Source organism: Erithacus rubecula (genome assembly GCF_903797595.1).
Source record: "Erithacus rubecula genome assembly, chromosome: 21".
Lineage (NCBI taxonomy): Eukaryota > Metazoa > Chordata > Aves > Passeriformes > Muscicapidae > Erithacus > Erithacus rubecula.
In genome coordinates this window covers 2,110,172-2,124,469 of record NC_136673.1, presented here as the reverse complement: position 1 = coordinate 2,124,469, position 14,298 = coordinate 2,110,172, and the positions used below count along the sequence as shown (strand labels likewise).

Below are 14,298 nucleotides of genomic sequence, written 5' to 3'. Positions count from 1 at the left end.
GATTTAAGGAAAAGGGGTTAAAGCTTTGGGAAAAAAAGAAGAGCTGCAGGTAGAATTCAGCATCTCAAGACATTCTTGCCTGTCCTGGGAGGAGCTGACCCCCTTGGCTGGGTGCTGTGGCCACTGCACCTCAGCATCCCTCCAGCCCCCACTGCCACCTTAGATTTGTGCTCATCATTTGCTTTGCTTTTCTGCTTATTAATATTTAATCTGTCTCACTTCAGGGCCCAGAGTGAGGCACAGACAAAGGAACACACAATTATGTGCCCAACCCAAAGCTATCATGTATTATGCAGACATTTTCCACAGATCACATTCAGCTCCTTACAATGTTCTCTGTTCCCCTGGTGGCCTCTTGTTGCTGCTCAGCTTGCTGGGACAAAGTTCAGGATCTCAGTTTATTGGGACAGAGCACTGAAACCAAGTGCTGAAGGGACTTGCAGGCAGCAAATCCAGACTGATTTGTGCCATGTGTGACATGACAGGCACAGCAGGGGTGGCTCTGCTCGTGCTGCTGCACTCTGTGGGTCTAAAGATTAACTCAAGATGCTCCATGAGCATTAAATGCCTGGAAGTGCCTACACATGGTGAGAGCAAACAAGCCTGAGCCTCCTGGGGTGCTTCTCCTCTCCAGCCATGGTCCCCCCAAGTGTCAGAGAAACCCAAGGGGGAGTCACTGGTGTCCTGCCTGAAGGGATGACTGCCAGCTCCATGAGAAGGGCCAGGCACTGCTCTGCTCACAAAACACAACATTTGCCCCCTTTTTTCTGAAAATCCTCTCTGAGATTGCTCCAGTGCTCTGTGATCTCTGCAGTATCACTGCACCCTGAGCAGCTCTGCAAAAACAAACCAGCCCACAACTCACAGACAGCCAGAGGGAAGGAATTTATTTGGGCTTCAGATTTCTAGGATGTTTAGGGTTGGAAAACCTTGATGTTGTTGATTTTAGAAGATGCACATTTGGGAGGAATGGGCAGAGTTGGACAGTCCAAACCCCTTCCCATCCTTCCCTGGGTTCTTGTGGTCCCTGGTTCAGTCCCTGCCCTGGTGACCCCACAGCCAGAGGGGCACAGGGCTGGCACTGGGCAGGGTCCTCCAGGGCAGGGGAACACCCAAACTCCCTCCTCTGCACAGGGAGGGTCCCAGAGCCCTGCCAGGAGAGCCTGATCTGGAGTGTCTCCACCCAAAGTTCACCTTTGCCTCTGTTTTCTCAGGGTAATAAGTAACCCAAAATTCCAATGTCAGAGCTGCTGCTGGCAGTCCTGGGCAGCACAAGGGAATGTCCCCAAGGCTGGGGGTGAGCTCTGAGCTGGGCTGGCACTGACTCCCCTCCTGTCTCCCCCAGGGCCATCATGGATAAGAAACTGGCTTCCTACAGGAACATCCTGCCCAAGAGCTCAGCCTTGTAAGTCAGGCTGGATATTCCACAATGGAGGAGGCAAAGCAGGGAGGGAAGGAGGGGATGGACACAGGCCTCAGTTTCCAGAAAGCTGCTGGGTCTGTGTGTTGTTGCAGATGGGGATGAGTCTCACCATGTTTGGAGCTTATTGAGCAGTGCAGATGCTCTGACTGCCCGTGGGGATCATTCATTTATTGGTTACTTGGCTGCACAGACATTCAGCAATTTCAGGTTTATGGTCCTGAGGACATGGTGCCTGGTGTTAGAGGCTCTAAAAAGCAGCCGAGATAGGGACCAGAAAAGGCCTTTACAAAATTAATCAGCTTTTTCAGGCAGGAAGAACAGCAGGTTTGACCTTGGAACAGGCCCAGCCCTGCCCTGCAGGTGTTCTCAGCTGTCCATGCAAAGTCACAGAGCTTCAAGAACAAAGCCCCAAAAGAGCTTTTCCTCCTAGAAACACCCTGGCAGAAGTGAGGAGCAGATCCCACCACAGCCTCCCTCAGGAGGGGCTCCCCACAGTGCATCCCATATCCAGCAATGCCCTTCTTCCCCTTATCCATTCCTACCCCTTTGCATTTCCTCCAAGCCCCAGCAGCTGGGGCAGAGCTGCTCCTGCCCAGCCCTGGCACTGCAGCTGGGTTCTTCTACGTGCCCTGCTCAGGCAGGAGCCCTGCAGGCAGATGAGATCAGGAGGGGCTCCTGGCAGCTGAAATGTTTTGAAAGGTCATATCTGACTCATGAGAAGTGCAGCTCCTCTCCTGCAGGGAAAGAGAGGAAGAAAGCTCAGCCTCCCTGCAGGCACTCAGAGCCTGCCACCACCACAGACACCCCAGTCCCAGGGAATTTGCCTTGCCAGCCCCCTGGGCAAATTCTCTGCTCCATAAATCTGGGGTGCTCACCCATGTGCTCAGCAGTTTTGGAGCCATCAGTGCTTCTTGAGCCACTCTGTAAAGAAATGGCCACGTGCAAAAAGCACCAAGCAGGAAAAATAACTCGAGGGTTGGCATGGCTGCAGGCAGAGCTGGATTTGCTGATGCTGCTTTTCTTTTAAATCCAGGTATTTCTGGAAAGGGGAACTGGAAGAATCTACTGAAATATTGCTGGTAATTGATCATTCCCCACATCACAAACATCCCTGTTGCAAACAGCCCCAGCTGAAAGGGGCTGCAGGGAGGTTTGGGGAGGGTGGCACCAACCTACTGGGTTTGGGAACATCCCCAGGGAAGCTGAGGGAGCTGGAAAGAGCTCCTGTCACACCCCTGGCTGTGCTGGGTGGGGCTGTGGAACTGCCCATCAGGGTCCCTCCATCCCTTCACTTCTCCCCTGGGGTTTGTTTTGGTGTTTTACTCTCCACAGCTGGTGAAAAGGAGGACATCCAAAATAAGGGAATTGTCCAACTCCGTCGGGTGAGGCTCCGGCTCCACAGCAGCACTGGGTGTCCCATCCAAGGTAGGCTGTCACCTCCTGCTCCAGCTTTGGGAGCTCCTTGAACCCCATCCCACCAGGGGATTTAAGTGCTCCTGCTATATGATAGAAGCCAGAAAACCCCAGAGATGGCATCAGCAACAAGGAAAATGTGCAGAAATATCAACAGCTGGGCTTCACCCAACTCTCTATTCGAGGAAGGATTCTCCTCCTCACAGTTACTCCCTGACAGGATTTCCTGCATTTCCCGAGAGGGGAGCACGCTCAGCTTTGGGCCAGGCAGTCTGTGGTAAGCCCCAAACTCAAAGCAGAATTCCCAGGTGGCAGAAAGGAGCTGCGGGCGCTTTGAAGCGCGGGCAGCGCCGGCGCTCCCCGCGGGGCTGGCGCTGACTGCGCTCCTCCTCCCCTGCTTCCCCTTCAGATCCATCCATCCCTTTGAAATCCCCGCAATCATCAGCCTGCCTGTCGGCCGAGGAAACCCGCTCCCCCTCCGTCTGCGGGACTGAGAAACGCTGAGCGCAGCTCATTTTTGGGGGGACCCGGACCCCGCTGAGCCGCGGAGCTTTTACCCTCTCGGGGTTGTTGTGACACGGGAGTTTGGGATGGGGAACCTCCCGTCCCCGGCCTGTCCCGGGAGCTGCAGGCTGAGCTGGGGATGAGGATGTGCAGAGATGCTCTGTCGGGACACTCAGCAGCGAATTTCAGCTGGGAGCGGTGGCCTGGCAGTGCCGTGTGTCCCACAGGCAGCCCTGCAGCCTGCCTGGCCCCCTCCCTGCAGGATGTGACCCCCCTCCTCCCCTGGAGCCCTGCAGAGTCCGAGGAAGCTGAAAACAGCAGCGAGGATTCAGCAGGAGCCGCCAGCAGCAGATTCTGGTTGTCACTAAGAGCTGGGGGACACCCAGGGGCAGCTCAGGGAACCCAAGTGCCACAGGACCACGGCACTGCCCTGGCCCCTATACCCACCCCCACCTCAGCAGTGCAAAAAACATCCTTATGTTAATGGTTTATAGGATATAACTTCTGGAAGGTTTTTGTGTTTTTTATGTGACTGGGAAGGGAATAAACAGGAGAATTTCTTACCTGGGCAGGAGGAAGGGCCTGTCCTGGGTTTGCCCACCTCACCTGGCACAGAACACAGCCCAGCAGCACCAGCTGCCACTGGGCACCCCAACTCAATAATCCTCACTCTACAGAAGAACAGTGACTTTGAAAAAACTCCCACTTTTTAATTGTACATCAGACATATTAATTACAACTTGGGTATAACGAGAGTTGCTTCCAAGCAGCAACCTGAACTCAGAAATCAGAAGGTGCACAGAGTTGTTATAATCTCTATTACAGCGAATGCAAAATATACTCTGCAACAAAAATACTTTTAAAGGCTCCACATTCAATTCTCTGCAAGAAGCCAGGAGAGGAGGAGAGGGAACAGAGAGGGAGCAGAGAGGAGCCAGGCCCACATCCTGTGGGTGCTTCCACAGGTGTGATGTGCACTGGCACATCCCACAGGCATTACCCTGCTCAGCCCTGGCACAGATTTTGGCAGCCCCTTGGAAAGGCTCCATAGGCACTGAGAAAGGGAAATATTTGAAGTGATCCTTCAAGGACAAAGCTAAGGCAGGACAGGGAATTCTCCAGCTGCTGGACCCCTCCCTGCCAGGGATGGGGGGACCCCCCAAAAGGATGAGCCAAGATCCCACAAGCACAGGTAGGAGAGGACCCCACAGCCCAGCATGACCCACCCCATCCCATGGGACAGCCACAGTGGGATGGGGGAGAGGTGAGGAGGACATTAAAAATATCTCTCTCTCTCTCTAAAAGAAAAAAAAAAAATCTAACACATCTATCTGATATTGGAATCTTTTTTAAAAACTGCTCTGCTCCTGCCCAAGCTGCAGTATTGCTTTGTTAAAGGAGGAGGCTGCTCCTCCTCTCCTGCAGACAAATCAAGCCCAGTGCTCACAAACATCACCATGAGAGAGGTACAGGCAGGAGGCCACAGGGATGGCCACAGGGATGGCCACAGGGACCCTGGTACAGCCCCTTCCCCCTGCCCCCTTTGTCCTCTTCAGCCTTTTTTTGGTTTGTCTGCTGGTTTGGCACATTTGGGATGAAGATTCCTGTAGAAGCAAAGGCCTTGGGCCCCAGTCTGTGAAGTGCCCATGGTGGTTTTAAGGCAAAGGAGGATTTTTTGGATGATCTCTTCCAAGATCATGATTGTCAGAACAGGGAAATGAAGCTGGTGCAGCACCACACACAGTCCAGGTTGTGGGGTGAGAGCACATCTGCCCCATGGCTGCAACAGCCACATGTGGGCTGTTTTGGGGGTATTTTCCTCTCATGTAAAACAAACCACATTCCTTTAATGAATTGATTCAGGATCCTCTTCTTCAGAATGAGGTGGAAAACCCCAAGAGCTGTCCCCAGGGCACAGGAATGAGCTGTGAGAGCCCAGGGATGAGGAGGGGTTTGTGTTTTGGCAGCAGGACCCCTCGAGGCTGCTCAGCCAGGCTGGGACACCAGGATGAGCCAGGCTGTGCCAGGCACAGACCGAGGTCCCTGTGTGAGCAGGGTGTGGGGTGCCCCCCCAGCAGCTGCTCCAGCTGTGCCAGGGGGACCCTTCTGCAAGGGCCAGACCCCATCACTGCTCTGAGCACCACCGGCCTCCATCACTGCATAAACACAGCCAAGGAACTAAAAATTGTTAACATTAAAAAAATAGAATGTCAAAAAATAGAAGGTCAGGGCTTCAGGTTTCATTCCGGGGCAGCACTGCCGGCCCCGCGGTTGGCGGGGGGAGGCACCAGCCCCTCTCCAGTGCCTTCCCCAGCAGCCCGATCTCCTGCGCTTTGTCTCCGGGAGAGGTTCGGGGGCTGGCGGGGTTCAGTAGGGGGTGGTGCCTTCCCACTCCACCAGGTACTGCACCTTCCCCTCCAGCGTCACCCGCCGCGCCAGCACCTGGTACTTCTCCCCGCACACCAGCCGGCCCGCGGCCCCGAAGTAGCTGCTGATGGAGGATTTGAGGTGGGACAGCGAGGAGTCGTCCTCGCTGATGCTCTCGAAGGTGTGGCTGTCGATGCCGCCGTCGGGGCGCTCGGGGCCGGCCGCTGCCTCGCTGCCCTCGGGGGTGGCCGGGGGGCGCCCGCCCAGCTCGCCCCCTCTCCTCTTGGCCCCCGAGGCGTAGGCTGGCACTGCCAGCTTGCGCTTGCGGCTGCCCACGGTCCTGCGGCTGCCGGGGAGGGCACGGGGCAGCAGTGAGGGCAGCACCCAAAAGGTGCCACCCCCCACCCCGTGCTGGCTTCTGCCGGGAATTTGGGGGAGCACAGCAAGGAGCGATGGCTCCCATCCTTGTGCTGCTCTGGGACCCCCCCCCCCAGCCAGGACACGGGGAGGAAAAGTTCCCCAGGGTGGGATGTTAAGAGGGGAGACACAGACCCGAGCCCCCCTGGCCGTGCCACCAGGACCCCTCTGGAAGGGGCAAGGGGCACAGTCCTCACCTGGACTCGTAGGAGAGGCTCGTGGTGGCCGAGCCTGAGGTGCTGGTGGCATCTGTGGAGTCCACATCCGATAGGAAAGTCTGTCCTGAGCTGGCACTGTGGATAGGACAGGGTGGGATGAGACAGGCTGGGACCCAGCATCGCCCCCAGCCTGGCACAAGCAGCCCCCCGGCCCCCCACAGCCCTGCTCAGCTGCACGGACCTTTTCAGGCTCTGGATCTCATCCAGCGTGAAGTCGAAGATGCTGGCCAGGTGGTGGTTGGTGCTCCAGGCCGAGGTGAAGTCACTCTGTCACAAAAACAAGCTCACTCCTCACTGCCTGGCACAGGGGTGCTGCCCACACCCCACCACTGGCACCGTCTGCCCTGGGCTGAGCACTGAACGCTCCCCGGTGCTGGCCCAGGGCTGGGCAGTGCCCCCGGCTGCAGAGGGGAGGGGGCGCAGGACTCACGCTGGGAATGGCATCCTCCAGCAGGAACTTGGCCCTCTTGCGCCGCGCTCGCCGCTTCTGCTGCTGCAGGCTGCGAACAGGGCGTGAGGGGGGCGCGGGCAGGGGGCTGCTGCGGGGGTGGCCGGGGGACGGGGCCGCTCACCTGTCCTTATGGGCGTGTTTGCTTTTCCCCCCCTTCTTCAGCTCGCTGGAGCTGCTCTCGCCCTCGCCGGGCGCTTTCTCCGGCAGCACCTTGCTGGGGGGATTCGGGGGGACGCGGATCCGCAGGCGGAAGATGCATTTCTTCTTCTTTATCTCCTTCCCGCACAGAAACCTGGGCGGCGGAGGGGAGGGGAGGGAGCAGCTCTCAGCCGGGCTGGCACGGGAGCATCCTGCATCCCAGCCTGCGGCCAGCCCGCGGCCGGACTCACCTGCTTTTGTAGCTGTTGAGGGCGTTGAGGAGGTGGGGGCCGCGCTCGGAGATGGGGGTGCCCGTGAGCTGCGGGACAGGGGGGCAGGCAGGGCTCAGTGCCCGCTGTGGTTATGCAAAATCCAAACAGACGGGGGAACCCGAACTCCGGGTTTCGGCTCCGGGGAAGGAGGGAGGGAAGGAGGCAAGGCCTGGCAGAGCCACCCGGGGCTGGCACTGCCGCCCTGTCCCGCCCCGGGGACAGGTTTCCAACACGCCCTGCTGTGAGTGCTGCTCCCAGCTCCAGCTCCCACCGGGAGAGGTGTGGGGTCTGACACTCCAACAAGGGAAATCCCAGCGCAGAGGAAGGGGATTGAGCTCCATGCTGAGTGCTGCACGAGCTGGGAGTTCATTCCTCACTCCCACGGCTGCTCTCCAGCCCAAGCCCGGGGTGTGTTTGTACCTTCCCCAGCTGCAGAGGGTCCCAGTGGTGGTTCACAAAGGCCAAGATCTCCTCGAAGTCAAAGTACTTCTTCTTGCTCTGCACACCCAGGTTGTAGAGGGCCAGATGAACGATGTCCACCCTGCAGCAAAGAGGGGTCAGCAGCCCTGGCAGGATGGTGCCACCACCATGTCCTGCTCTGCCAGCACCACCACAGCTCCCAGGTCCCCCCAAACCCACCCCTAAACCTTCCCACACTTCACAGGGGAAGCAGCCCAGCCTAGAGGTGTACACCAGGGTCAGGACAGCATCCCTGGAGCTTTGGGAAGAGGTGGGACACTGTCTGCAGCTGGGGGAAAACCCAAACACACAATCCTAGAATGCTTTGTGTTGGAAGGGGTTTTAAAAATCATCCAGTCCCACCCCCTCCCATGGGCATGGACACCTTGCACTAGACCAGGCTGCTCCAAGCCCTGTCCAGCCTGGTCCTGAGCACCTCCAGGGATGGTGTCAGAGCCACCTGGGCACATTCCAAATTTCACATTCCGTTTCTTACCATCTCAAGGGCAGGCGCTTGATGTATTCTGGTCCCTGGTTGCACACAGAGCAGAAAAACACATAGAACCTGGAAAACATCGGGGGAAATGCTGGGAGTGAGGATCATCAGTGACAGCAATGCCAGGAGGAGTGGAGCCCTGTGGAGCCCTGACCCATGTCGGTATCAGACGGATCAGGGACACACAGCTGGGATGTGCCCACAACCCCACTCCACCCCCGGGGGGTCTCAGCAAAGCCCCGAGGGGTCGTACCGGTCTCCAAACATCATGGGGTCGCTGAGGCACTGCGTGCAGGCTTCGTGGAACCACTGCCGGCAGCGGTAGCACTGCAGCATCTTCAGGTACCACCTGGGCAGGGACAGGAGGTGACAGTGAGGGCAGCGTGTGGCAGCCACTGCCCCAGTGCCCCTCAGACACAGACCCCCAACCAGGGAGAGAAATCTGTCCCTGACGACAGAGGCAGCTTGGGGAGCAAAGCCGCTGGCCCCAGGGCAGTGCCCTGCAGGTCTGAGATCAAACATTCCCGCCCCGATCCCATCTTCCTGATCCCCACAAAACCAGTCCCACACCCGGCAGGGCCTTACTCTCCGGGGCCCCCGCAGTAGCAGTAGCACTGCTGCTGGTTGGTGCGGTGTGGGGAGTCCCACTCCAGCAGCTCGGGGTTGTAGGACAGCACCATCTTCACGGCTTGCAGCGTCCTGGCAATGGCTCCTTTCTTCAGGGCACCCCCTTTCTGTGGGGGCGGCAGGGACGGGGTCAGCACAGCCACCAGGGATGGGCGGCACAAGGGAACCCGGGGCAGCTCCACTCACCCGCACTGCCAGGGCAAAAATGCAGCGGCGGCAGAACCACGGAGTCCCCAGCGGGCCCTCGCCACCGCTCGCCACCGGGATGTGGCACTGCTGGTGATAACCTGGGGAGAGCTCGGCATCAGAGCCGGCGGTGGGCACGGCAGAGCCGGGGATGGGCACGGCAGAGCCCGGGGTGCGACACCCACACTCACCCAGCCCGCACTTCCCGCAGATGAGGATTTCGTTCCTGGGGCCCGACTTCTTGCCCAGGCAGATGCTGCACTTGGGCTCCTCCCCCGGGACACCGGCTGTGGGACGAGGGTGACACGGGTGGCACAGCCGCATCCCTGTGCTGCCGGGGAGGGTCCCACAGCATGGCAGCGGGAAAGGGAGGCTGGGACAGCACTCACCATGCTGGATGTCCTTCCAGAGGACCCAGTACTTGGAGTTATCCTCGAACGTGACGAGGCAGCTCTGCTTGGAGCCGCTCACCTGCCGGAAGAGAGCAGGAAGAGCGGTGGAGGGTCAGCTTCCATCCCATTCCCGGTTTTCCTTGGGGCCTGACCCTGTCTCTTGGGGCTGCGAGCAGCCAGGTTTGGGGCAGGATATCAACCCAAAACGCTCCGCTGCCCAAAGACACATGGCAGCCAGGGAATGTCACCGTCTCCGCTCCATCTCGGGTTCCCCCGCTCCCCCGGGGTGCCCACGTTACCCTCTTGATCTTGCCGAGGTAGTAGAGCCCGTCCGTCCAGCGGCACAGCACGTACTGCCCCTCGCTCAGCACCATCAGCTCCCGGCAGCCGCCGCCCCTCCGCGCCGAGCCCGGCTGGGCCGCGCACACATCGCCGAGCAGGGGGCTCAGCTCCGTGCTCTCCATCGGCAGAGCCTGCGGGGGACACACGCGCTGTCACCTCTCGGCGCAGCATCCTGAGCGTTTTGCCTGGCAGGACAGAGGCTGGAGGTGGCTCAGCCCCGCCAGCAGGGGCTCAGGACACTGCAGAACAGATGAGGCGGTTCTTTTCCACGAAATCCAGGGAGCGGCCAAAACCTTCGCTACTGCTGAACAAGAGGGAATTAACCCCCGAGAGGCTCCCGCAGCCCTGGGACACGCCACAAGTCCGCATGGTTCAGTTTTGGGAAGGGGCACATAAGGAATAAAAGCTTTAAATTGACTGTGATTTTAAAATCTCAATTTCCGAGCAGTTCTGTGGTCTCCCAAACCACCGGGACTGCTGCAGGAGCAGGGATGTGCCAGCACCACCCACAGCGAGCGAACCCGGGCGGCCAAATGTCACCGCCACGAGGTTTGGGGTGCAGGAGGCAAAGAAACCACCCACAGCAGAGCTGCGATCCCGAAGAACACCACGAAACGCCTTGGAAAGGACTTATCTTCCCCAGGCTCTCCCGTCACGGCCACACGTGTGGCCTCATGGCACCACGCGTGTCCCGGCGCCGCAGATCGCCCCCTCTGCCCGGCCCCTGCCATCCACGAGGACTCTGCCGCCCCCCGAGAGCCCCGCACGGGCACAGCGCTCGCACCCACGGCAAAGCTCCCGAGCCGCGACACGTCCCGGCAGCGACACCCGCGGGGACCCCGCGTGGGAGCGCGCCCGAGCGCGGGGCAGCTCCTCTCCCGCACATCCCGCACATCCCGCACACCCCGCACACCCCGCACACCCCGCACATCCCGCACACCCCGCACATCCCACACATCCAGCACATCCCGCACATCACGCACACCCCGCACATCCCGCACATCCCGCACATCCCGCACATCCCGCACGCCCCTCATATCCCGCATATTCCGCACACCCCGAACATCCCGCACATCCCGCACACCCCGAACATCCCGCACATCCCGCACATCCCACACATCCCGCACACCCCGAACATCCCGCACATCCCGCACATCCCGCGCCCCCGCCGCCCCGCAGCCCCGCGCTCTCCCCCGGCCCCACGCACACGTGTGGAGCGCCCACGCCGCTCCCGTGCGGGGCAGCGGGACCGGAGCGCCCGGCCCCGGTGGCACCTGCCCCCCGAGCGGCGGCCGCGGCCCCGCCGCCATTGGCTCATTCAAAGGCGGCCGCGGCGCCGTCTGTCTGTCTGTCCGTCCGCCCGCCCGTCCCGCCCGCTGCCCCGGAGCGCGGGGCCGGCGCCGCCCTTACCGCGGTGCCCGGGGCGCTCAGCGGGCGCTCGGGGCGCGGGCCCGGGGGGCTGCGGGGCGCGGCGGGGGCCGGGCGCGGGGCGCCATCTTCCCGCGCTTCCCCCGCGCTCCCGCCGGCATTGACGTCCCGGTTATGCAATTAGCGGGGCCGCCCCCGCCGCCTCCCACGGGTCCGGTCCCACCGCAGCGCAGCGCATCCCCGCGGCACCCACCGGCACGGCACGGCACGGCACGGCACGGCACGGCACGGCACGGCACGGCACGGCACGGCAGCCATCGGCACCGACCGACCCGCGCGGACCGAACCGGACCGGACTGGCACCGACCCACTGGTGTGACACGGACCGGCAGCGACCGGACTGGCACCGACCCACCGGCAGCGACCGACGGGCACGGGCTGGCATCGATAGGAATGGACCGGACCGGACCGGCAGGGCACATCCCGGCTCTGCACGTCTCGGCTCGGCCCTGCCCGGCGCTCCGGAGAGCTCAGGCGGCATCCCCGGGGCCAGGACGGGGCACCCAGGGTTGGCCACGCACCCACCGCTCGTGGAGAGGCACCGCCACCCTCTGCCACACGCGGGACCTCCCCGCTGTCCCCTCCGAGCCGTGGCTTCCCCCGGTGCCCCGGGTGGGATGCGGGAGGGGTGGGATGCGGGCAGTGCCTGCGCAGCGTTGTCCCGGCAGGGAACGACCTGTGCTCGCCGGGATTCCTGGAAGCGGGAGCAGCCTTTCAGCCTTTCTGTGAATCTCACAGAGAAAATCAATCGCTGTAAAAACGTTCCGGTCTGTGCCAAGAAGAAATGTGTAGGATTTGCTGTTTGTTGGAAAACGTTCCTGAAAAAGCAATGTTTTCCAGGCTCGGGCCATAGGAGAGCTGATTCCCAGTGCCGGGTCTGGGCCAAGGGCGAGCAGAGTCCGCACGGTTTTCCTGCCCGTGATGGATGAGCTCCTGCAGCCCCAGGAGCTGCGGCTCGGAACATACGTGCAACAAAGCCTGAGCTGCAAGTGAGCAGCTCCCGGGGCCGGGGGCGAGCGGCACGGCACGGGCTGAGCCCCCCTCCCAACACCCGGCACTTGGGAATCATTTATGGAATCAAACTTCCCCATAAAACATCGGTGTCATAGCGCTCCTTGCGATGCTGCACCTGCGGAGGGGGCGGGAAAGGCGATTTGTGTGCTGAGTGTGCCGTATGTGCCATGTGTGCCATGCCATGCCGTGCCATGCCGTGCCACGCTGTGCCACATCCCTACCCGGGCCCCAGCTCCCCGTGAGTCACACCGGGATAAGTGTGAGTCACCTCAGGACTGAAATAAAAATAACCCACAGCCCCCAGAGAAACCCCGCTCCTCCCTCCGTGCCTGGGGGCTGCTGCGTTTGCCCGAAATCCCGGGAATTGCTGCGGTCCCGTCCCAGCCTGTCCCCGAGGGGGCCGGGGCAGCAGCACCCTCCTCCCGGCCCCAAGGCTGATGTTTGCAGCGTGCTGGTTGCTCGCCGCAGGAATGCGGATGGTGTGACACGGAAATCAAGCGCTGGATCGAGTTCACCGGGGATGTACGCAGGGAGAACCTGACTGAAACTCTTCCACACCGAGAGAAGCACGGGAATGTTGCGCTGGGACAAAAGTCTTAAACAGAAATGAAAAAAAAAAGAAAAAAAAAAGAAAAAAAAAGGGCAGAATTTGAGATGTATCTTATATTTTCTGACCGGAATAAAGCAGCATAATTACAGCAACATAAACCAGATTTAAATCTGGTTCCTTTGCAGGTGCTTCTGTCGCAGCTTCCAGCAAGCCTGGCGTCAGATCGCACTGCAGGGAGCTACTGGGTGCTGCCCTTCTCCTCCTCTTCCTCATCTTCCTTTCTCTTTCTCTTTTTCCTTCTCTTCATCCTCCTCTTCCTCCTCTGCCCACCCGCCTAGCTATCCCCTGGATGTCCCATCTCTGATCCCATCTTTGTGGGATGGTGGCCGCTGGCAGGTGCTGTGGCAGCAGCTGGAACAGCTGGGCTCTGCTCTCTGTGCTGGGATAGGGCAGGAGTATCCGGCCCTTAAAATCAGATTATTCTACAAGCGAGGGAAGAGAATGAACGAGAGCCCAAAAAGCGGCGCGAAGCTGAGGGCAGCTACCCCACACCCTCCTCTGCAGGGGCTCCCGGCTCCATCCCCGCTGCGGAATTCCCAAACAAAACCAGCTTTTGCAGAAGGATTTGAACGAAGCCCCGTGTAGTTAACTACTCTAAACTCCCATTTTTTTCCCTTAAAAACTTTTAATCGCTCCCCCACAGCCTGCACTTGCTGGTGCTCTCCTGCTCGCACCAGGATGGAGCCGGGGCTGGATCAGAGCCTGGGAGGGACAGCAGCTCCCAGCGCTGCCTCTCCGCTTTGAAAACTGCCCAGGAATCGTTGCAGCCTCTTTTCACAGTGTTTTTCTTTCTTTGAAAACAGGAGTGGGAGGAGGGGTTGGATGTTGGCGTGTAGCCTTGGAGACCGAAGCCGAGGGATCTTGAATGGAAAGCCAAACACGGGCTGCAGGCCTGGCGCGGAGCGGGATTGCGGGAGCGGCTCTGCTGGCCCGGAGCCCCCCGGGGCTGGGAGACCCAGCGGCAGCGAGCGGCCCCCGCAGCCGGACACGTCCCCCACAAGAGAAACAGCTCCCGAAATTTACTCATTCCCTTTCTCTTCCCTCTTCCCGACCCGACCACCTCTTCACTGAAGCCCCCGACTCACCAACGCAACCAGTTCAGGCCACGGTGTGCAAGGATTGAGATTTTTCCCTGTCCTGAACAACGGCTTACAAGCCAAAAATTCGCCTGGTTTTTTGTTTTATTTTTTTTTTTAGCTTTATTAGTCCATTAAAAAATTACGATTTTTCCTCCAAACTTTGTCCTTGATTATTTCAGCCCATCGTGGCTGTAGGAGCGTTTTGACTCTTTGCCAACCTGGCCGTTAAACACAGAGCAAACGCTGCTGATTCAACTCCCTTAAATTCTCAGTGATTTTTCTGCACCCTTTGATTTGACCCACCAAAAAAAAAAAAAAAAAAAAAAAAAAAATCACACAGAAATGATTTGCTGGATCAGAGAACTCTTGATATCACCTCGATTTCAAAGTCAGCCTTATGGACAGTGAGGGTCTGGGAGATGGAAATCAGAAAGAGGAGGAGCCCCACGCCTGGAGAGACAC

At 59.6% G+C, this 14,298-nt stretch overlaps 1 protein-coding gene and 1 long non-coding RNA gene across 5 annotated transcripts; one reads left to right on the top strand and one right to left on the bottom strand.

Moving 5' to 3' along the window:
• Positions 1-2,194: 2,194 nt before the first annotated feature.
• LOC306811032 lies at positions 2,195-3,295 on the top strand. The gene is made up of 3 exons (XR_013776588.1): positions 2,195-2,502; positions 2,756-2,805; positions 3,246-3,295. It is a non-coding gene; the product is annotated as an uncharacterized lncRNA (long non-coding RNA).
• Positions 3,296-3,942: 647 nt separating this feature from the next.
• Positions 3,943-13,113, bottom strand: PHF19 (PHD finger protein 19). Of its 4 annotated transcripts, none has more exons than XM_079324318.1 (15): positions 12,443-12,637; positions 9,663-9,836; positions 9,361-9,442; positions 9,163-9,258; positions 8,972-9,072; positions 8,744-8,892; positions 8,412-8,507; positions 8,159-8,227; positions 7,624-7,744; positions 7,183-7,250; positions 6,915-7,085; positions 6,773-6,842; positions 6,524-6,609; positions 6,322-6,417; positions 3,943-6,053 (listed from the first exon to the last, which is right to left on the bottom strand). In XM_079324318.1, the coding sequence occupies exons 2-15, from the start codon at positions 9,825-9,827 to the stop codon at positions 5,708-5,710; spliced, it is 1,716 nt and encodes a 571-aa protein (XP_079180444.1). In that variant the 5' UTR covers positions 9,828-9,836; positions 12,443-12,637; the 3' UTR covers positions 3,943-5,707. The 4 variants fall into 4 exon arrangements, with proteins under 4 accessions (XP_079180444.1, XP_079180442.1, XP_079180441.1 ...); XM_079324316.1 differs by lacking the exon at positions 12,443-12,637 and adding an exon at positions 10,913-11,038 and having other exon boundaries at positions 3,945-6,053; XM_079324315.1 differs by having other exon boundaries at positions 3,950-6,053; positions 11,655-13,113.
• Between the last annotated feature and the right edge of the window lie 1,185 nt (positions 13,114-14,298).